At 38.1% G+C, this 24,184-nt stretch overlaps 1 protein-coding gene across 5 annotated transcripts in view; it reads right to left on the reverse strand.

Annotated features, from left to right (window-relative positions):
- Window positions 1-3,609: 3,609 nt before the first annotated feature.
- NPAS3 (neuronal PAS domain protein 3) overlaps window positions 3,610-24,184 on the reverse strand; it is a 603,067-nt gene continuing 582,492 nt past the window's right edge. For all 5 annotated transcript variants that reach the window (XM_032113050.1, XM_032113049.1, XM_032113053.1 and 2 more), the window contains 3 exons: window positions 13,998-14,145; window positions 10,773-10,888; window positions 3,610-7,901 (listed from right to left, as the gene is read on the reverse strand). In XM_032113050.1, coding sequence (XP_031968941.1) covers window positions 6,592-7,901; window positions 10,773-10,888; window positions 13,998-14,145 — 1,574 coding nt within the window. In that variant the 3' untranslated portion in view covers window positions 3,610-6,591. The remainder of the gene's footprint in view (window positions 7,902-10,772; window positions 10,889-13,997; window positions 14,146-24,184) is intronic.

A 24,184-nucleotide genomic window follows, 5' to 3' on the forward strand; every position in this document is an offset into this window, starting at 1 on the left:
GTTGGGAAAAAACTTACGACTTCTTACAAATGTAATCAAACTCACAGCTATTGACTTCATTTGCTTGGCTTCAGACCTAAGTCACTAAGCTCTCTTATTTACTTCTAGAGTATGATACTTCTAGAAATGTGAAATACATTATATGAAATAATTCTGAACTACTCTGAGTTTTTGTTTTGCTGAAAGACCCACCTCATGGTGATTATTTAATAAAAGCTGTTCTTCCACTCTCTCTTGCTGACTTCAGGATTCTGAACAAAACTGTAGGGCAGAACACCTAACCTGATTCAGGTCAATTAAAAGAAGAACTCTGCATCCTTGGCTTATCTCAAGTCCTATTGCTTTCAAAAAGATGCTGTTTGGTCCTGTTAGGGCCATGAAGAGGATCAGAAGTCTGGAGCACCTTTCCCATGGTGAGACAAGCTGAGAGAGCTGGGGTTGTTCAACATGGAGAAGAGGAGGCTTCAGGGAGACCTCCTAGCAGCCTTCTAGTACCATAAGAGGGTTTATAAAAAAGGAGGAAGAGGGACTTTTTATATGAACAGATAGTGACAGGACAAGGGACAATGGTTTTAAACAGAAAGAGGGCAGGTTTAGATTAGATGCTAGAAAGAAATTCTTTACTCAGAGAATGGTGAATCACTAGAACACATTGCTCAAAGAAATTGTGGATAACCCATCCCTTGAAGTATTCAAGGCCAGGTTGGGCAGGGCCTTAAGCAATCTGATCTAGTGAGTGGCAAGGGCGTTGGAACTAGATGATCTTTAAGGTTGCTTCCAACCCAAACCACTCTATGATTCTATAATTTGCTGAAAAAATGTGGATGTGATTTGATAGGTTTTATGAAAATAGCTTCCAATTCTCACTTAAGAAAAGATGAAAGAATAGGTAAAAGAGGAAGAAAGGACCTTTATTATGCATATATACATAGGTACCACCCTGTCCAGTCTGAAAGCCCCACTGGCTTTCAGAGGTAGCAGATCTGAATGTCTGTGTGCATGCATGTGCATGTTTTATAAGGGGTTTGATCTTACCTGAGCATCTGTGGCTCTGGTGACATCCCATTTGTTAACATTTCTGTAGGCTCTTCAATAAACTCACTGGATAGATGACAGTTCATTAAATTAGTTGACAATGCATATTCAGTCTTTCCACCCTCCTCCCCCAGCCCTAAAATGAAAATAAAGAAATTACAACAGTAAGAAGGGAAAATACTATGCAAATAGCTCTGAGAGCACTGACACATTTAAACTAATGCATTTCCTAGAATCATAACAATAAATGTGCTGTCAGGGGCATCACCGTTACTCCAGTGACACAACCACAATGCAAGAGCACCAGTGCAAGTTGTCAGAGCTGATTATTTAAGTACTTCCGAAATATTTTTCTTTCATTGTAACTTCTCAGAGTCATGAGGCTTCAAAAGAGCCCTTTTCCTCTTGCAACCCTTCAGGTAGCTTTTAAATACCTGCATACATCACCTTGCAAAACAAGTGGGTCAGGAAAAAATTTTCTAGAGATGGCAGTTACTGCAATCAGTTGTTTTAGGAAATGTTCTTTGATGAAATGACTTGAGAAAGTTTGCCCAACTTCCTGCATGGTAAAGAGTTTTTCCTCAAATATTACAAAGACAGCAGCTAGGCCAACCCCAAAGAACCCTTTTGAAAGGGCTCAACCCTTTCAAGCAGTTGCTTTTGTTTATTACGTTTGCTGTAGATAATAATTTAAAAAATATGTTCCCCAGAGATAGACGAGTGCAACAACATCACTATGAAACCCCCCCATGAAATGGCCTTTCCATAATTTTCTTTAATACACAAATTTCCTCATTCAACTGCAAATCTTAGAGAAGTCTATTAAGTTTGACCATCAACTCCGTGCTCTGATGCATGTGTAGGCAGTATGGCTGAGATATAAAAAGCCCTTATAATAGCTCAGAAATGCCCCTCTCAAGCCACTTCTTGGAATAATTTGCTTTAGTTAATACTGCTTATTTGGAACAGGCATGTTATTCTTCCATTAAGCTTTATTCTGGTCATTCTTTCAATCTGCATTTAAATCCTGTTTTCCTCTCGGTTGGCATTGGAACTCTCAGCTACCTCATAAACAAGATGCATTGCCAACTGGAACACGCAAGCAGAGCTGAAAGCAGCACTGCTAACCTCTGCTTCTTTCTACCCCCTGCAAATTGGAGTTGTACCAAACTCGATGCTTGGAGCCTGGGAAGTGGGCATCCTGAGCTGCTTGGAAGCTCAAAGAGCCAGACTTCAATCTATTAAGGTACTGGGCTGGCTTACTGAGGTATAACTGTGCATACTTTTTTTTTAAATCAGCCCAGCAAGCCAGATTCACATGGTCTTACTTCAGCTGAGTGTATCTTTCACTGTAGAGAGTAGTGCTGCAAACTGTGAATAGACAATTTTACTCAGCATTAATAAGGCAAACAGAATCTGACCCAGAAGGAACTAGCCCAGTAACATTAGTTTCTAAATGGACATACAGAAGATATGAGATTAGGCACTCAAAGTTGCTTAGAGATTTTGGCTATAGGCAACACTCCCCTGATTTTACACGCCCCAAATTTGCATTCTTAGAGACTGCATACTCAGCAATAACAAAATAAAGTACGCAATTTGGAAATATTTGTCACAGGTGGGAGAGGCACTGTAAAGAAAGGCAATGAAGAACTGTGGTGGGCTAGAAGGCTTCTTCTCCCTTCCTGTCCCACCCCCAGCCCCTCCTCTGCATATGCAGCAGCTGCCACAGAGTTGGCACACACTGATATGTACCTGGGGTGCCATCTCCTGTACATTAGCTTCTCTCTGCTTTTCACTGCAAAGGCCAAAACCACTTGCCCTGGGCCTTTTTTCAGAATTTATGCAGCTTACTCCCTTTTTAAGGCCAGCCACTGTGTGTGGATATCTGTGTAATCAAAACTGTATTTGGCTTTTTTTTTCCCCCTTTCATTTGTGGGACCAAGGCTTTTTGCCTTTTCAGTTCTGCACTGGCAAATGTTTCTGTCCTCAGTTGGTAAGGCAGAATGTCTAGCAGCATGACACCAACAACTTACAGGTCGCCACTCTGGGGAAAGAAAATACACATTTAATCAGCAGCCTACGTAGGATATAATGTGACTGAAGAGTTTCACTGTAACATTGTAGAGTAAAAAAATGAAAATATAAAGTGCATTTTAAATGATTAATGTAAAAAAGCTGACCTCTTCCAGTGTGCATTAATCAAGAAAAAAATGCACACTTTCTATAGTGGTTAATGTTGCAGGTCCATTATTTGGCTTTGATAATGTGCATAAAAATGCTCAATATGACAATGAGTTGGGGTAGCTGAAAATTTAGAATGGTGGCAAGTTTGTTGTAGTATTTGGATTAGCATTCTTAACCTACATCTTGACAGCTTCTTTTCTTCATTTCACAAGTGTTAATAAAATCTTGCTTTTTCCTCTTTGATTTTAGTTTTTTTTTTCTTGTATTTTAGTTCTTTTCTTTTTTTTTTTTTTTTTTTTGACAAAAGGATTAAAAAATACCTGCTCAAACAAATACTACCAGCATTCATTAGTCAGGATGGTTATATGTAAAAGAAATGATGCCAGATAGTAACAAATCCAAGAGAAGTTTATTATGAAAATGGCACCTGCGGGATGAAAAAAAATTAAGTTACATAAAGACAACCATGTATGACATGTATGAGAATCTACAAAAGTATAAAAAGAACCCTGTTGTAAATGAAGTATGTACATTTCTGATTTGCAGCATTATCAATGATCAATGAAAAAAATGTTTCAAATAAGCCAGGCACTCAAGAAGTTAGATTCGGTTAGCTTAACACAAAATAAATGTACCATAGCTGTCACTTTTTAACATTTTAATTTTTTTATATTGTAGAGTTGGTAACACTGCTAAGATTTATACGAACAGAATCCCTTTCCCCGTTATTCAGCTACTTGGCACCAGTCTCCTCATAAAAGATTTCATATATTTGTACAAGAAATAGTTAAAAACACAGACACAGTCTTCACAGGTAATGAAGTTTTTTTTTTCATTTTGTAATTTTAAACACTATGGATTTAGACAGCAGCTGTGATTATCTGTTAGTTTAAATCACCAGAAATCATTTTGACACAACACAGAAACATTTATAAAAAAAACCCAAAAACAACAACAGCTGTCTAGCTGTTCTTTGTAGCTGATAGGTGCAGTCCTTTGATTGTTCCATAGCTAGAGCAGAGCTTCCAAAATTAAACTTTGAATTTCCCAATCAGCTTTCTCACCTTTTTCAGACCTACTTAAATCCTTCCTATGGAACCTTTAAAAGCTCATTAATTAAATTTCTAGCGTCCAATTCCTTTTTTGCTATGACTCCTCTGTGTCTTGGACCTACTTCTCAAATTCAAAGCTACAGCAGAAATTGACTCAACGCAGTGAGTGATCAAAAATTCGAAGGACAGCTGAGTTAATACATTAGCATTGCACACATAAGTGAATATATATGACAATTCTAAGCTCAGTTTCCTTTTTAAACAATGCCAGTTGACCTTTGAAAGAATTTCCTATCTCACTGGTAATTGCTCTACATATTGCTCTGCCAGCCTACCTAGGAGAAAACCAAAGAAATGCACCCTCTGCTTACAGTTCGAGCACAAGGACTCAGGGAATGTTAACAACTGAGGCTATATGGCGTCAATTTGCTTAATATATCTGAGCATTACTCTGTAGTGCATTGTGGGGTACACTGAAAGAGTAAGTCATACCCAGAATTCCTCTGTGGGAAAAATGGCTCCATTAACCTTGAGCTAGTTAAGAGTCTTTTATCTCTGAGAGTGAAGAAGAGAGAGCGAGAGATCGAGAGAAAGAGAGAGGGGAAACATGTGGAGGAGGAGGGGAGAAAGGAAGGGGGAGAGAGGGGTTTGAGAATACACAACAGCAAAGCAACAGCAGAAATTAAAAGGTATACAGACAGTGGAAGCAGCATAAGGTGACATTACAGAGGAAGGCCACCACACAAAAACCACTAACCCCCAAGAATCACTGGTTCACTAGGACTGCAGGAATGGGACTTTACCACTCCGGACTAGAGATAAAGCACAGAGAAGACAAAGGACAAAACAACTACATTAGCTTAGTATATACTGCATATAGTAACACACATTGAAACTGCAATGGGACTGACAGCCAAGGACACTTACACATTGTACACATTACAGTTCTCACATCTGTTATTAGATGCCTTAACAAACAGCTGCCAAAGATGGAGTGGAAGAAGAATTTATATTTGACAGTCATTTGGAGTGTTTGACACTACACTGTGATTTCTGGCAACAAAGACAAAATAGGAGATTTCTTTTCTTTTACTTAATGTGCAGTTTTCAGTTGTAGTTATCTATTTCAAGCTTATTAACCCATCCTTTAGTTTTAAAACATATTGGTTTCAACACTAGAAATAAGGAAAGCGAAAACGACAAAAAATACCCAAATCAACGAACAAAAAGAAATTTACAACCTTCCCTCTATAATATTAAATGAAAAACAAAATAAAACATGTTAAATAGTTCTTCTGGTTTTTTTTTCTTTTTACTCTGAAGTGTTATTTGATGTTGTAAAATTAGACTCAGTTACACTGAGAAAAGAATAAAGCAAAACAATATGCACCTAAGAAACTGCTCCTCCCGTCAATTAAATTGAGTTTTTTGTTTTTAAGCACTTTTTGAAAAAGGCTTCCTGACCCATTTAAATTTGATGTGAGGCTATGCTTGTTAGTTTGGAGGTAACAAATTTTAAGTCCTGCAGCAAATGTTAATGAGGGCTTTTGTCTTAACTAACCAAGGAGACTGCAGCACCCCACTACAAACCAGTACGGAACACATTCTTTCCAAAAAACCCAGCCCACAAGCTGCATATTGTATGAAGACATTACAGATTAATAAATGATAGCACCATGGTTTTAGAAATTAAGTTAAAGTTTCAGTAATTAACATTTAGTCCAACTTTTTAACATTCTAGTCACAGGCCAGAAATTAACTTTTTAAGAACCCAAATTATTTTATGTGCAAGTAAGAAAATCTTAACCATAAAAAGAGAATTAAACTCTGCATAAAATTCTAAAATACTATCCCCTATTTTAAAGGAATTAGGAACAAAACCCCCTTTTCATTTGACTTAGTCAAACAGGGCACATTGTTTATGCTTGTCTCTTTTAATCTTGATCATATCAAGATCATTTTGAAGTAAAACCAATGGTTGTCACTTTAAAATCTCTTTACCACAACACTGAGTATTCTATGGCAGAGGCATACACATATTAAAGGCATCTTAATAAAGATGCAAAGGAAAAAACACACATCTTAGAAGAAGACAAAATGGCAGGCAACTGGTACTTCGACTCTTTGAAGGCAAAAATAAAAAAATATCTTTACATTAAAGAATAAGTCAAGTTAAAGAGAAAGGGAATGAAATGGGGCCATCATATTGAGATAATAAGCTGACCTGCTCAAATTCAAAGTGCTAGAATTAAAGGTCTAAATTAAAACATAGTCTATGCCTCAGAGTATAACACTGAACACAGTATGTGGTCATATTTCAATCCTCTTTCCGTTCCAGAGTCTGTGTAGTGTGAATGCCATTGCTGTACACAGGAAATGGAAGAGTGGAAAAAAGTCCTTCGGCAGTTGTGAACACATTCCCTGCAGGCATTTGGGTCAGACTGGCCCCGCTCACAGCACTTCCAAATGGTCCCGACATATTGAGTCGGTGAACGTGGTGGTAGAGCATTTCCATCGGTGTTTTAGGATCCAGACCAAAGCTGGGGCTGTTAACATCAACAAAGTTAACAGCATGGGTATTGGGGAGGAGGTTGCCCTGCATGGCTAAGGTAACTTCAGCTGGAGCATACCGAATAGTGCCAGTGGTGTAGACCCTCTGAGCAGCAGTGCTGGTCGCAGCAAGGGTTCCCGTTACCCTGTGAACCAAAGGAAGCACCACATTGCCTGCTTGTAACCTCTGAAGGGCTTCCAGGTCCCCAGTGTACAACAAAGAGTTGGAAGTTGTGGGACCTCCTGGATGTTTGTCCCTTGGAGATGCTGAAAGTGGGGGTGACAAAGGGTCAGAGGACACTGGAGCCAAGGCCGAGTTGGATGAGGTGCTGAACTGAGTTTTACGGCTGGCAGTATTTTCAGTCCCCGGTGGGGTGAGAACAGAGTCTGGAATGGAGACATGTAAACTACTGCTGGCTTGGGGGGAAGGGAAGTGCTCGGAACTGGGGGGCTTGGTCATACTGTAGGGTGATTCATTCCTTGAGATTTCCCTGTTGGGTGGGTAATTCCAAATACTGCTATCATTATCAAAATTGATAGGTTCTGAGATTTCTGTTTTAATTTTGAGCACTGAGGCACTGTTTGGTGACGAGAGCAGCTGGGGCTGGTCCACCAAAGCTGAGTCAAGTCCATTTGGACTTGAGGTGCTTGACAGCCTTCTCCGGGTCATGCTGCCTCCCTTTTGCTTTTTTCTCCTCTTCTTCCTCTTCTGATGTTTGCTGGAAGACTGGGCATTTACTTCACCTGCACTGTCTGAGTCCTTGGCACTGTCGGAGGTCAGCGATTCACAGTTCTGCAACCGCAAGTCTGACTCACTCTCAACATAGCGCTCCACCTTGATCTGCATAGAGCCAAGAGTGCCAAAACTGTCCTCAGGGGCCTTTTGATTCTCGAAGTCTGAGTTTTCAAAGCTGTCATCACTGTCCCTGCTGTCCTGGTTGCTGGAGCTGTTCCCATCATCATTACAGTTCATTTCATTATCTGACTGATTTCCTGACTTTTTCCTGTCGGATTCAGGGTCTTCACTGTTTTCTGACTGGTTTCCTTTCTCATCTGACTTTGAGTTCTCATTGTCCTCTGGAGCAAAATGAAAGTGAAACAAACCATTAGCAATAGGAACATAGTAGTATAATCCAAGTCCAGATTTCTACCTACCAATGAGGTTAGATTTGCTTTAAACTTTTTTGGCAAAAGATGTTCTCTTCTGTAGAGCTGCATTTTTTTTTCAGGGTTGTGTTGGGAGAGTTTTGCTCACCATGAATGTCTCTGACTCAGGACTGTTAATGCACTAGAAGCCTATGCTATATGGCTGCACCTCGACTGAGGGAGACTTTTCATCTGTTCACTGGACAAGAATCACGTTGACAGCTGTGAGCACAATGGCATTGTAGCTGTGCCATCCAAAGAGGACTCAGTGAACAATCCTATTATCACTGTTATGTTTTGGTGACTGTTCTTTCACATCCATGTTCTCCTACAGTGGGCAGGTGTCTAGGTATAGCACTATTTACTAATGAAGATTCTAGTACTCTCATCTCAATTCCCTCTGACCACTGCCACTTTTGAAGTGGCATAGAGTCTCTGGCTGCAGTGGAATTACTGCTGATTTCCTCCTGCATGGGAGGAGCAGCAAGTCATATGTGTATAAATCTGAATGAATGAATAAACCAATTAAAATGAATGAATAAACCAGTTTATTGTTAAAACAATTTTGTTATGTTGCTAGACTGTCTTCTCATGGTCTCCTAAAGTACAACAAATATAAAAAAATACAGAAAAAATTATCAGCCAGCGAATTAAATTCTTGATTGATCCAATTCATCTAAGGACCATTGAAAATAGCACAGCTACAGCACTGAGAGGCTGTCACTCTTCTTGCCTGAATTCATTTAATTATAATTCTAATATGGGTGAGATAAACACTCTAACCCACTGGACTTAGAGAGCCAAAGCAGCTTTGAGACTGAATATGCTCCATTATCACACTATGTTTGAAAGGGTCACGAAAGGTTTCAGGAAACCCTGTCCTTTACAGACCAGCCAGAAATCTTTTGTTGCCTAATAAAAGATGTTTTTCACTCATCAGAGCCAAGTACTACCCTTTTCAATATACCAGTTTTAGGGGACAGGGGAAGGGCCAGTTTGCCTCTAAAGATATTGGTTCCTTCTGGAGCTAAGTCAATACCAAACAATTTCCCAGAAGTGCCGAAGGCGGGTTTGACAGGAAAGCTGCCCGAGCATTCAGGACACTGCACTTCACAAGTCACTTAGTGGGACTTTTGCTTGTGTTAGCAGCAGCAGAGAGACCCTTCCTTTTGAAAAATAAAACCTACAGAAGCTACGTAGCAGCTGTAAACCCCTAAGTCTCATCCAGCTTTTTGTTCCACCTAGGACTGAATTTTTCCTACAATTTTTTTTTTCCTTTTTTCAAAGATGCTTTCTTTTAAGGCCATGGTTTCTAGCTGATGAAGAGTGGTCTTAGAGGGAGGTGGTCTAACGCTGCACAATATTTGCCTGGGATTATGTTAGAGCTTGAACTGAACTTGTAGGTTTCATGCAAAAGGCTGGTCCAATTTCAGGTCCTTTGGCATTTCTATTTAATTCCTTTGTAATAAATAAGCCCCTGAGTCTTCTGTTTTCCAAGACTCACAGACATCTCCTTCTGAGATGTCGATATCTGTGCACCTTTGGAATGCTGTCTTGCTCTGCATCAGCTTTGGAAGTCATGAATGTACGTGTACTTCTCACGTTCTCACCTGGAGAAACTTCCAGTGCATATGGGAAATGCAAACTGTTCTCCACATATGTGTTATTTGGCTATTTAGGAACAAGACAGCATAAAGGAAGCACTGGGAATGGATGAAGAGATTCCCAATGACAGTGGTCAGCAAGCCTGCACATTGACGTAAACCATCAAACCAAGCTGTCAAAGGGGAACAAATAAAAGCAAAAGATGAAAGAGAACAGCAATATCATAGAATATTAAGGCCTGATCCTCTTCTTGCTTTTTCTTGATTTATATCACTATGATCCATTTTCTCCAGAGTGTTTTTGGTTGTTATCATAGACATGAGAGAAAAATCATCCATCCATCCATCCATCCATCTATCTATCTATCTATCTATCTATCTATCTATCTATCTATCTATCTATCTATCTAATTAATCTATCTATCTATCCATCCATCCATCCATCCATCCATCTATCTTGCATATGACAACCGAGTAACATCATTACTTCTCCGGCACCAGGAAAGCACACTTCTTTCAAGGCCAGATGATTTGCACCTGTGCCTAGGTAATCACTACTAAAACTAACAGGGAATGTGTGAACCATCTGTGCCCTGGACCATCTGCACAGATGTAGGACTAATCTACACATAGAGCTTGACAAGTACACTCAGCTTTTGAAAACCAGCTGAAGTCCCAGACTCAAAGAGCTCAGAAACAAGTTCTTGAACCCACATCTTTTAATTTAATATAACTTTTAACCCAAGAAAACTCTCAAATTTTTCAATCTTCACTGCCCCCTAGTGAGACTCTTCAAGAATGTATTTTTACAGGAAAAAGAGTCATAAAGATTGACAGTAGAGACCTGTCTGCAGAATGTCTGCTTACTTTGGAAAGAGAAGAACTAGAATTTTATCCAACTGTTGCAATCCCAAGTCCTCTGCACAAGGCACAATACCTGTTCATAAGCACAGCTGGGAAATCAAATATTTAGTTTGGTGTTATGTAGACAAGAATGCATGGAGAAAGTGAAGAGAAATTCTGAGGGAATGGAAATGCTGTCATTAAAAGATTTTGCTAGTGTTTTTCAATTTAATATGATTTTTAAAATTTGTTATAATGGAAAAATAATTGAGAAGTAAAAGCAGCTGGAAAGCTGACTGTGGAGCTGTCATGATATGAACCTCTTGTGGGCGTAAAGGCACACCATGTGTGTTACCTGAGTTGTCCTTTGAGTCCGATTCAGAGTCAGAGGTCTCCGAGGATTCTGAGGTTTTCTCTGGCAGATGAGGAAGCTGTGCAATATCCATTGGAGTGTCCTTGTACTCTGGGTTACTGAAGAGGATACAGCAAATATAAACACAATTGGATGGTTTGCAGTTTCATGATTTTTTCGTCTTGTCATATCAAAGTTCAGGAACAAAGAACATAAATAGGAAGAACATCAGAGTAAACACAGAAACATATATTTTTGGCTCCTCAGAGCTTCACAGCAGGAATTTTGTGAAGGTTTATTTTAATACTGCAGTCAAATACTTTTATTGACCTTGTTTGATTCTAGTGAAGTTTTAGAGCTTTCAGGGCATCCTTACTGAAGTGGGACATCATGGCTTGTGTGATACCTAGAAGTAAAGCTACACTGTGTAATCATCCAACAACAAAATATCTTGATTTCAATCCCATTACTGTGCCTGGGAGGACAGAGAAGGTGTTTTAACTTTTCCAATCTGTTTCTCGCCCACTGGCAGTGTCTATTAGAGTTACCTCTGTAAAATGTTCTCTATCAACCTTGCCAGAGTCCTCTCAATACCTGTTTTTCTCAACATCCCAGTTTTCCACACTTTAATCAAGCATATCATACATAAAGTTATTAAGAAGGTGCTCAGCTAGGGCTAAAGGAAGTGACCACTGCTCCAAAGAATCTGGCCAAAAATTGGATGAAATAGGTTATATATTTTTTAAACACTGCACACATACATCCACATCAGCAAGAAACCAAAAACAACCTCTCTAACTATATGACAGATGCACATGTGCATGTTAAGATGCATATGTTAGGGATAAAGAACTGTCAACACACCCATTATAATCATATCTTCATCTGCTCATGTGGTGCTCACCTGTGACTTGTTAGCAATGAACATGACTGCAATCTAAAAAAGCTATACTGCCAGAGAAATGGAAGAAAACCCCTACAACACCATGCTTTTGCTTGGTTTGTACCTTTCAAAATGTGTTCCTTCCCTAAATCCATGCAACTGCAGAGGAACAGACATAGCTAAACATAACTGGCATAGGAATATTAAAAATAACAAAGTCTTTAATAATTTTTGAATAGGTGAGCATTTCCATGCAGTTCAAATTCAAGTCTGGAAAATCCACAGTCCTGCATAGAACTATATGAGGCAGCACTGGGGGTGCCTGACACACTACCACAATGACAGTGTGCTGATATTCAGCCTCTTAGATTGTACTGTGAAAACTCAGAGTTCACACAGATCACACTGAGATACCATCTTACGATTATCATCTTTATGGCTTTGTCCTGACAAAGTGACTTTGTTCTGTTGCATCCCAGGGCAGTCCCCAAATTTGCCCCCTCCAAACAAAAGATGTTTGAGGGCTTTCGCACTGTGAATAACAGGTTGCTAGAACAAGAACAGCATTAATCCTCCCTGTCACTATAATTAGTCTATCCTTTTACAGACAGCTGAATCATACTTTCTAATGCATGGAAATGTATACAGACCAGTACTCCTGCTACGGGTAGACCTAATTATGCCTTGATCTGTTATTAAAATATTATTTGGACATTTGGATCTTTTGTGGATTCCAGTAAAAGGAGAAATCCAATTTAAAAATACAAATTCAGTGAAGATGTTAATATTTCTCTAACAGACTGCTGAGTGGAATACAGCAGAAAAGTCAGGTTCTGGGAGGTGACCTGGGGAAGACCACGCTGCTTTTCTTTTTTTTTTGTTAGGTATATTCTGCTTGTAGAGAAAATTATTTTGTGGGATGTTTGTGGACTAGGTTCACCTATTGTCTGGAAAGTAGCAAAGGGGACAGAGACAGCTGTTCATAATTCTTATGGACCACTTTTACAGCTAGAGCTGGGAAATATGAGAACATTTCAGGGCATTTTGAAGCCCTGTTAAGGACTGGGGCAGTGAAGCTGTATTTCCAGTTCAGAATTGTCAGCCTTAAGCTGATCTCCTGAAATGCTGCATTCTGTCTAACACTTGCAAAAAAGAGACAAGAAAGTAGCAGGATAAGGATATATTCAGAAAAGCCTGTGCTCGACCATATCAGGCCAGAAACACGCAAGTCCCAGTGAAAACTCTGCTGCTGTGGAAGGTTTCCCACAGTACCCCTTCAATGCTCTCCTGCCAGGGGTTGCTTCCTTCTCTTCCCCAAAAGGGGAATCAAAAGCATTTCAGCATGCAAGTTTAGGCAGGCACAGCCTCTTCAGGCCTTGCTGGACTTGGCATAATAAGTCACAATCTAACCCCTAGACATCACTTTGAACTCCCATGGCATCAAAGGGAATGTAACAAACCATGACAAGCAACTTAAAAGGAGAACATGCCAGAAAATGACAATTGCATTACATGACAATCTCAAGGTTTCAAATTTTACTTGTTTGTTTGTTCTGCTTTGGAATGAAACAGAAAATCTCCCAATCTTATTGAACATTTTCACAAAACAGAATGCATTGAAAGGTATTTTCATATGAGAAAGGTCAGGTTTATAATTCACTGTCTCCCAGTGACTGTTGGTTTTCCCTGAGCTCTGAAACCAGTCCTTTAAAAATACTTTGGTAAAACAGAATTTCTCAGGGAACAGCCTTTCATTCAAGCCATCACTACTATTTCTGTTTAAAATAGTTCTAATAGCTTAAAATAGTACTTTATAGTACTTTAATTTTTAAATCCTATTTTGCATTTTTCAGTGTGAATATTATTTGATGCTTATAGGAACAACAAAGTAGTTTGAGCCTTTTTTGTCTTGAGAAAGTTCCTCTCTCTGGAGTGAACTGGCAAATGCCTTTCAGAGATAACTTTTTTTTTTTGCATACCAGCATTTTGCTTCCCTGCATTTTTAATATCTAAATAAAACTGTGCCGAACAATTCACACCAGATTTTATAACACAGCTACTGAAAGTTGGTGTGGATAATTTTTATCTTTGAGCTCAGGTTGAGAGGATTTCAGGGCATGCAATAAAATGGTGGAGGGTTTATCTCAAGACTAAGGTGGAAAAATAATTCAAGAATATTCTCATGTGCTGAGACACGACAGACGCCTCAATAACTATAACAAAATGGCATGGCTTTTGAGGTGGACTATATGAAAAGTTCTTCTTAACTTTCTCTAGACTTCTCACCAACAGAGACAAGCAACAGAGACAGCAGTTCAGGCAAGAGAAGTGAGTGGAAGACCTACCTAAGGAGGTAATTGACCCAAATGATATTCTTCTCGCTTGCGTTCTTGGCGTTGACAGCTATGGTTGCACTAGATTGTATCCAGATATAACCTCCATTCTTCTGCATCCAGCGGTAATACTTTGTTACACATTGACCCTTATTCAGCACTGACAGGAAAATACAAACAAAACAGAAGCAAGATACAGCACATGTTAGAATTGTGGTAAAATGATCCTCATTGTACAGCATGTCACAGGTATAAGCAGAAGATGGCTTCCTTTGGATTTAATACCAGTGAGATAACAATCAGGATCTGAAGTTCAGTATAACTAGCTATGTGTTTTACAAGTTTTTAAAGTATAATTTTATTCTGCTTTTGGAAACTCTAGTGGAAGAAGAAAAGTAAAAAAGACAGTACAAATCTCTATGGTTCACGGAATACTTATTGCTGTGTGGACATTTCCAATGCACTCAATGTCAAACTGTAAAAAAAGAAAAGGAAAAAAAGAGGCAAATTTATATGTGATTTATTCATAGCTCCTAGGTAGACCTCTTTGAGATTCTGGATATTTGAAAGGTTTGGGAAGATACTCTACCCCTGCTGCTTTGATCATTTCTCCTTATTGCAGGCGATATCAACCACTGAACTTATACATCTGTTTCTTTGATCTTGTCAAACAGAATTTACAGTTCTCAGATGAACCAAATCTCCACTGGTCAGTGGGGGAAAAGTCTTTGGAGAATTTACTTTCTACCAGAGCAAAGTAAATCCACCAACAGGCTGAGAAAGAGGCCTAAGGGAGGCACAGAATGGCTTGGTTAGAGCCAAAGAGTGACAGATCTCTCCGATGTTTGATATATGCTAGGAAACAGAGAAAGAAGTAAAAGCAATCAGTAATGCGAAACGGTGCTGTTAAATGCTCACAGCAAGATGGCTTAAAAATACAGATGTTTAAAGTAATACTTCAGCCAAAATATTGCCAAGTTGAAACGGATTTGTTTTGTATCTGATTCTTCAGTGTCAGGAGAAGGGAATGAAATGCAAATCTTTCAGTGGAGGGGAGCAGCATGTGCTTATAAAACCCATAAACCTCACAAAATCTGGGCACGGTTGTTGCTGGCCTCCCTGCATTCCTCACTATTCCCACAAAGCTTTGTGCACTAGAGGGCAGTGTGCCTTCACATTCACCGCCTGCTTTTGTCATGTCCTTGTCTCCGTCTGCTAAAATGAAAAACCTCTAACTGCTGTAATAAATTTGGCTAAATTAGCTGCTAAATGGTTATCTCAAGTAATATGTATTTGCATTAATCATCTTGCTCTAAACCAGAACAAGCCAGAGTCCTAAAGACGTAGTAAATTCATATTGTCCATTTAATTACGGCTAATAAGTGCTTCATATACAATAGTTTCATGAAGTACACTTTTTTTTTTTTTTTTTCTTTTTTTTTTTTTTTTTTTTTTTTTTTTTTAGAGTGAAAAGAAAAAAGTCACTTTGGAAAAGAATAAGTATTTAAGGCAGTTAAAGTTCCTACCATAAATGTGACAGATGACACTTTGGAGCTTTCAAGTTAACCAAATGTCTATACCCTAATTATACGTATGAATGTATCTATATCTAAACCCGTGTACAGCAGATATCTACAGAAAAAGATGTTTACAAAGGCAGCCATACAAACAGTGACGTTTCCTTACCTTGGAGGTATCCCTCAATCCCCACAGTAATTTTTCAACTACTAGAGAAAAATATGCATGTAAAATAGTGCAGTGTAAAGTGAATGTGAAGTGCAAGTTATGTTCAGCCCTAATATAAACAAATATTTGTATCTGGGTCTTGCTGTTTTTCAGCAGCCTCTAGTGAACTAAGTTTGTTTCTAGCAGACATCAATATTTCCCTAAATTTTTACTTTTGTATTTCAAGCTCTAAATATTCCACTGTGATCATCCATTGTCTTCAAAACCTCATTATACAGCAGAATAAATATAAAATATGAACAACTGACTACCCAGCATTTCTGTCAAACCAATGTTGTAAGCCACTTTAGAAAACAATCTCACATAAATTAGTCTAACTTTATCAGTTATGAAGAACAAGGGAAGAAAAGCACTGCTGTAAGTTTTGATTATGGTAGGCATTTCCATTTCAGTGAAATAGGACATTCAAAATACTCTGCTTACAGCTGAGTGTAAAACTGATGTGCACACAAGTGTGGAGTGATACTCTCTCTCTTCTGGAAACATGAATACCCAGAGTTGTGTGCAGGAACTAGTAAAATCTATCTGCACTTGCACCTACTAAATACACCACTATCTTCCTTGGAACAGGTTTTGTCTAGGGAGTTTACCATGCTACACAGGTGCCAAAGGACAACTGTCCACATACACATTTGAAAATCAAAGTACCAGGTGAGTCACTAGCCAGTGGCTGAAGGGCACACTGCAGTTCTGCATAGTGATAGCTATAAGGACTCAGATTCTCCAGCTCTTTTGGTCATCCTAGACAAGTCCTTCAACCCTCAGTAACTTTTATATTGGTTGTTGCACCACTGGAAAAGTCTGTCATGGACTGAACAGAGCATTCATTTCAGAACTATGGAAAGAGGAAAAGGTGCTTGCTTTCTCAAGAATGAAAATTCAGTGCATCAGAGCTATATACAAACCATCTACACTCAGAGTTCAGGCTCCCAAGTACAAAGAATACATCCAAAGAAAGTCTGAAATGCTGTATTAAAAATGAACTTTCCATGAAGTTAATCTACCTGCAAATTTCCACTCTATTTTTGGCCAGCTCAGATATATTGCCAGATACACAGAATTTTCCTTGCTGCATCTGTCTAAAGCACATTTCATATAAGAGATTTGTGGACCAAGCTCTGAAGGAAGTCCCACGATTCAATATAAAAATTCTCTCTGTAAAGAGATTCTTTGGCAGGCAAGATGCACTGTGCTGCTAAATCTGGTTCTTACCTCTTTTGAGAGTGCACTAGGCACCCCTAAGTCAGTTCTGAAAATTCACAGTGTACCTTGGAAAGAAATTTCTCAATGTGATGAAAGAAAATAATGAAACAACATTTGAAATGTTTTCTAATTTAGAGTATTTTTTAACTGCTGGCATTGCCAACCTGCAACTTAGAAATTAGCTGAGAATTTTGAGGAAAAAAAGCAATTAGAAGGAGGCATCAGGAAGGGAAATCTATCCAGTTTATTGATAACCTAGTGTTACTGAGTAAAGCCCAGTTTAATTTTAAAGATCTTCAGTTTGAAGGTACAGAGAGTCCATTAATAAAGTTACTGATTTTGAGAAGAAATTAAAGCAAAGAGTCACTCCACTCTAAGCTGTGATTGTGAAGTTATGTTTTGTAACTAGCAACAAACCACGCATTTCAGTTTAGCATAAACTTCTGAAAATGTAATGCCATGTAGATTACATCTTGAATGTTTTCAGGCAAATCCCTCACTCACTGAGCAGTGCAAATAATTTTATATTTCTATTTGTGTTATGCATGGAGTACCCAGTGTGGTAGACAAGGTGAAACTTGTGACCACATTGGTGGGATGGTGCATGTGACGGGATTATGCAGGATTGGGTTATATAATTATATACAGATAAACACACACACACACACATACATACACAAACCCTTTAATCAAAGGGACTAACTGAGGGTTAATGTTTTAAAATTGGTGACCTTTATGTCAGCTGCACAGATATATTCCCTAAAATGGTGGATGCTAAACCTGATTAAAATTTACTGAAATGTTACCTAGTTCCTCAATTTGAATTCAGTGGTTAGCATGCAAGGAGTGCACAGTATGTCATGCTAAGAACTAAAAAACCTCACTTATTTCTCAAAGTATGAATATATTGCTGTGTACACAGTTCCCAACAGAGGGATTTCAGTTTTCCTTGGTAGCTTTGTGCACAGCAATATTCTTTTAGCGGTGGAATGAAGGAGGGGGAAAAAGAAGAAACAGTCAGTGTTCTTTGCAGGAACCTATTTCTGTTAGAAAATTAAAATAAATCAGTACAAGTTTGTCTTCAGAAATATGGTTACAAAAAGAAAAAGAACATAGTTTCTTCCTGTAAGGCTGTTCTGAGAAATCAAAGCCAAAGCTTCTAAATAGTGAGTTGTGTTTTAAAAGAAGGAAGTAGCTTAATTCAGTTTGAAGAGGAGATGAAGAAATTGTGTATCAAAAGCAGGCTTTTAGTAAAGTCTCTTACAAAAGGACATTTTACTCGTGTGCATATGCATTTAAAAGCTACACTATATTGCGTATTCAGGTAAGTATTGAGTAAATAGGAAATGATGAGATCATCTTACATATTCACACAGCTTCACAAAGAGGCTCTTTATAATTGGTGAAAATATTGAGGTTACATCTGCTGTGCTATTCACCCTTCTCCTTGAAATACCTTTATCAATGACTGGATGGTATTGATACTGAACTCCTCTTGTGATAAACTTATAAGAATATTTTTAATTTACTGCATGAGGATGAAATTGCCATACTTAATACTACAGTCGGATACTTAGCTGCAGCCACAAGTACTCTTTCTACATTCACAAAACTGGCAGACGAAACATGAAAAGGAATACTGACTCTTTAATCTCCACTTCTCCACCTAAGGCCCAAGGCAAGCTGACAGGGTAACTTCGTTCTGGAAACAGAGGGGTTTTTATTTTTTTAATTCTGGATTACATTTTCTTCTGCTTTTGAAAACTGTGGGCTATAGGGGAATGAACCTGGCATAGACTTAAAACAAGAACAAGTTTCTTTATCTGAAAAGTTACAGTCCTTGATGCTTACAGGAAGGTCATTTTCAAAACCCACAGGAAAAATAGCATCAGAGCCAGAAAGAGTGCATTAAGTGCCTTATTTGCTTGTAACAGAGACAGTTTTCCATTTATAACAGCTCTGAGGATCAAGTGAGTCTTTGATGTTGTAAGGACTTTCCTATAGATTTTGCAATTAGTGAGCTAGATGTTTTAAATAGTGGGTATCCACAAATTGGATTTTAGCAATGAAAAATATTTAGCAATGTTAAATGATGCTTGCTACAGAATTAGGAGCCAGATGATAGGAGGCTTGTAGACATTCAGTGAGGAATCATACGTCAACTACGTAATTCTCTGCAAGCACTTCTATTTTGGATCCACTACATGGGGTAGAGTGAGGAGGAGGGGACTTAAGCCTGCACAGTGTGAAAATGCATTGTCTACCTACCAGGCCAAAAGCAAGGCCAACAGCAGATTACTTGGAAAAGAATGCCACCTTCCCGTCACAAGAGTCCCTGTGGGTCATACTGCTCTACCTCTCTTCGTTGCACACAGTTCCTTACCAGCCCTGTCTTACTGTATCTCAACAGAGTTCTTTTAAGAAAAATACAAAGCTGATAACTGTTTTAAGAAAATACTGGTTCTGTGAGGCTTTAGAAAGCTGCATTTTTACTCACAGCATATGACCAGAGAAAGCCCTGAGTGGTGGACAGAGAACATCTTTTTTTAGCATAGGGTAGAATGCAATCTATTGTGTCAATACCACTGACTGAGACCTGGCTGCTACCGTGATATGAATATCAGACAGTAATAGTTTCTGGTTTATAAACATAAATTCATCTTTTCCTACCATAAGCAGGAAGTAGCAGATCAGGTTCATGAAAGAAAACTGTGCCTCACTGATAGCCAAACCCCCACCTAACTACTTAATTCACCTGGGATGTTCTTTTAAGCATCTACAGTCACTCTAAAAATGCTAAGTATGGCAATTGATTCATTGCTTACTTTGCAATATGAAATACTGCTTAATCTTCCAGTGTAGGGATGTTACATACACAAATATGTGATAAATTAGGCAAAATTAAGTATCAACAACCTCGCAGAAAAAAAAAAAAAAGCCTTGATCAAGCATTTAGAAACATTTGAAACCTTAAGAATGTTTAAAAACTAAGCAATACTTTTCCTGCCTCTTTGCAGAAAAGCAAATATTAAAAGTGGTCTGAGTCAAAGTATTAAAAAATGTGGATTCATATTAGGATCAAAGATTGTAACTTGTCAAATACAGTGAGGAAAGCCTTGCATGCTGCATGTGCAAATTATCTCGGATTGGGACCAGGAAGATGTTTTGTTTAAAATTAATCCTATTTTATCAGTTTATATGACATCAGTTCACAGCAGCAGTGCAAATTTACTAAAACCAAAGACACAAAAATTAGTTTTTCCCAGTACTATGGAAATAATCTTCTCCTACTTGAACAACAGAGGAACTTTTCTTCCCCTCTCCTTTTTGTAATTATTATAACATACCATTTTCCCATGGCCTAATATTTGAAATGACAACTTTATAATTATGCATAACCATGAATATTAACAAGACTATATAATTCTAGGTAAGATGTTTATTTCAAAACATTGTGTAGGTATTGATCAAATGAAATGCAATGTATTGCTAAATGCACTATTCAATGCAAGCTTATGGCATGCATATCAGAAAACTTTTCTCTGGTTTCTATAGATAAAATTGATGCAAATAAAACTAACTGTATGAGTTTATTTTATGACAGACTGAATTGAAAAATGAACAGTAGATTTTTCTACCTAGGATTCTCTAGGCTTTCTTCTCTCTTTCTTAACTTTTACTTTCCCTCATGATTTGTCTCTCTCCCCATGACTTCAATCCTGCCATAAAGTGAATGTCTTCTGCTAATATTGAAACGGTCGTTTAGAAACCCAAGCCTGCTTTGAACGCCAACTTCAGACAGAACTTCCATTATCATTAATGAACTCTCTGTTCAAACTGTAGGGGAAAATGAAATCCCAGATCCAAATTTTGCCCTTAGCTACTAAAACTCAACATCAGAGGAGAAATTTGGCCCTGCTTACTCAAGAAACTTAAATCTGTCCTCCATCTCTCCACTAACATTAATGTCCATCATATGACAACACATGTAAGATTAATGATTTTAGAATATAACCCTTTCCATGCCAAATGTATCTGCAGAGTATACATAACTACATGTCCTAAAAATAGGAAAAGAGACTGAAGATTCATAAAAGTAGACTGGCAGCAATATTAATTTTATCTTTGAATTACCTAGGTTAAAGATGGTCTGTTTGTTTTAAGGGACAGAATCCCTTTAAACATTATTTCATTTCTGGGATAAGAGTCCCTGTTTGGGTACTTGGGCTGAGTGAAATGAATGATTTCCTCAGGCTAATCTCTGGAGGAAAGGCATCCAGAGCACAGTGTCATGGTGGTATGGCACAACCAAATGCTCTTTAGGACTGAAAAACAAACATTAGGCATGTGCTAAAACCAAAGTCATGATCCTTTTTTGCCTTGTATGAAAATAAAAAAATATTTTCTTTACATGCTTCCATTTCTTCAGGCTTCTTATTTCCTGTTCCCTCATCTTGCTGTATCACCACTATCTCCAGTCAAAAGGACTTAAGGGTGCCAGTGTCCAACATGGAAATCTTTGTAGGCCCATACTATGGACAGAGAGGAAGACTGTGCAGGTGGTCAGGCCAGCACTTCTGCAATACTTTAAAAACCATACACTAGGCTGCCATCAGGATGCCAGTTGGGCTTAGACTAAGAAATAGCTAAACCCCTGACATTCCATCAGCCTAATTTAGAATCAATCTTGCTTTCTAGCGATGATAATAAACTTGTACAAACACAAGATTCATTTGTATATTTTAGCATTTTATTTCAGTCCCAGAATGTAAAACCTGACATTGGAAACAGTTTGATTTTTTTGGTCATTGAAGATATTAAGCACTACAAGAGCATTGAAATTTCGATCTGATTAGGATAAAAATTCCTCAGGATCAAAACACTTCTTTTTTTCCCCCTACAGTTTTACTAATTGTGAGCTACTTGACATTGCAGAGTTATTCCACAGCATGATAGCAAAATATGTGAAGTATTTTACTGTTAGAAATTATCAACCCATTCTATTTGTTTTTCATGTGTTTGAGGTTATTAAGAGAATAAAAAATTATAACTGATGTGCATAAGTTAAAAGGGTTAGTTCAACTACAGCTGGTAGGCTAAACCACTAAGCAATATTTTGTACAGCAATGGATTTTTTCTACTGAACATACATAAAAGAAACCATGAATATATAACTGATTTAAAAGCAGACTGAGGGTGTAATATTCCTTGAAAAATAGGGGAGCCATGAAAAAGGTGAATGTGGAATAGTTTATTTTCAGAAAGACTGGATTATTCTAACCACTGGAAACCAGATAAAGTAGATGAGAGGGAGTGCTACCAAACATACTCATCAGAGACCTTTGCTTTATGGGAAATGAACTGCCCTGGCTCAGTGTTCCTGAGGAATTGTATTTCTTATAGCTGTAAATCAAATCCCGAAGAAAGAGGATGATATTTTCTAAGCAATAGCTGACGATAACAGTATCTTTCTTGTCAGAGCCGGGTTTCTGAATTTAGACCTCAATTAGGATTCCAAAATGAAAAAGCACATATTATATACCAATACCAATTGGTATATACTTGTGACAGTGCTCTTGCAAACAATATATTAATTTTGAAATGATGGCACATTATCGTATATTTGCCCAAAAGTATATTCATATACTTCAGAGGTCTTGACTTTTACCCTTCCTTGCTGCTTTCTTAATGACCTTCATTGAACAGTAACATCAAGTACTTGATGTTCAATGAAGACCATTAACTTTTTACAATTAAATAGAAGATTATACTCCTACAGCATATGAAATCCACTCACTCTTATCATGAAATGTACTTCCTAAAAAAGGGCTGCTACAGACTTTTGAATGAAAGCAGCGTCAAAAAGATGGAGGCACATATGCACAACATCATACCCCCGAGAGCAGCAATTGGCCTTGCTGAGCTCTACAGACAGTGCTAAGACCTGATACAACAGTTTTATGAATATGCTTGATTTCTGATGCTGATTAGACATCAAATGTATCCTTCTAGCTTTAAGATCAGGGATATTTTTCACCGATGTCATAAGAACAAGGGCAGTTCTACTCATGCAGGGACTCATGGCTTAGTGAAAGCATACTAACTGCCCTGTGCTTGAGACGCAGTTCAGTCCTGCAATGCTTTTATGCAGTGTTAAGCAAATAGAGAGGATCCCATCACCTTACCCATTCTTACAAGTGGTAAAGTAGAACTGGACCATGAGGGGTCTTTCTAGGGTTTTAGTTCTAGATGCATAACTGTGAAACACAAAACATTCAATTACAACTCTTTCATGCCACATAACCTAATGAAGAGCTCCGTTATGCAGAGCTAGGATTAGAGACTCTATCTGTGCCAGGGTACAGCCAGACCTGTAATTTTTGAGGGTTTGGATTCAAACAAAAGTTTTTGCAGCTTAGCCAGTTTTCTGTGTGTTATCTGAGCCAACAGCTGGGCCATGATGCTGGATATGTACGGGCTGTTAGACTAGAGAACATTTTAACTGTGATCTCTGTGAGAGAGACTTGATCTATGGTAAGTGATATCTGTCATTATTCTACCAGCGATTTTTTCAACAAACATGGTGAAGTTGAACAAATGAGAAGTTTCCCAAGCTTCTGAAACCATGAAGCACTATAAAACAGGAAAGAGCTTAATAAGGTAAATTGTAACACCAAAAAATTGGCTGAGAGATTTGTGACAAAGCATGATCATTAAAAGTTTGAATGAAACAGGATAGAAACAACTGCCATAAACTTCTATTTCTGTTTGGAAAAAAATTATGTTTCAATAACTTATGTTATCATCCCATGTATTATGGTGTTGCTATAAATGCAGGTGTATGCACAGTTAGAGTCATTCCAAAGGCATCAAGGTATAACTAACATAAATCTCTTAATAGAAATTTTGACCCCTTTGAACCTAATGGAATTTTTGCTATTTACTTCATTTGGCTTGGAATTTTAGTCCATATAAAATTGCTTTTTTAGGGCATAACCCCCGTGTCCATTAAAGCCAACAAAAGATTTTCCACTGACCATAACTGACCTTTCATTAGGGCAGTAGTTCCTTTACAAAAGCCTGTTGTCACTGCTATAGTCTTGCAGACCTTCTTCACAATTATACTTGCTATGGTCACATTCCTGAAACTGCTTTTGTCTTCTTTTATCTGAGATAGAGTTAACAAGGCCTGTTTTTCTAAGTTTCTAATGGGCTGCTATGATCTGAAGCCATCAACAGCCTTCTTGATT

This window comes from Corvus moneduloides, chromosome 6 (assembly GCF_009650955.1).
Source record: "Corvus moneduloides isolate bCorMon1 chromosome 6, bCorMon1.pri, whole genome shotgun sequence".
Lineage (NCBI taxonomy): Eukaryota > Metazoa > Chordata > Aves > Passeriformes > Corvidae > Corvus > Corvus moneduloides.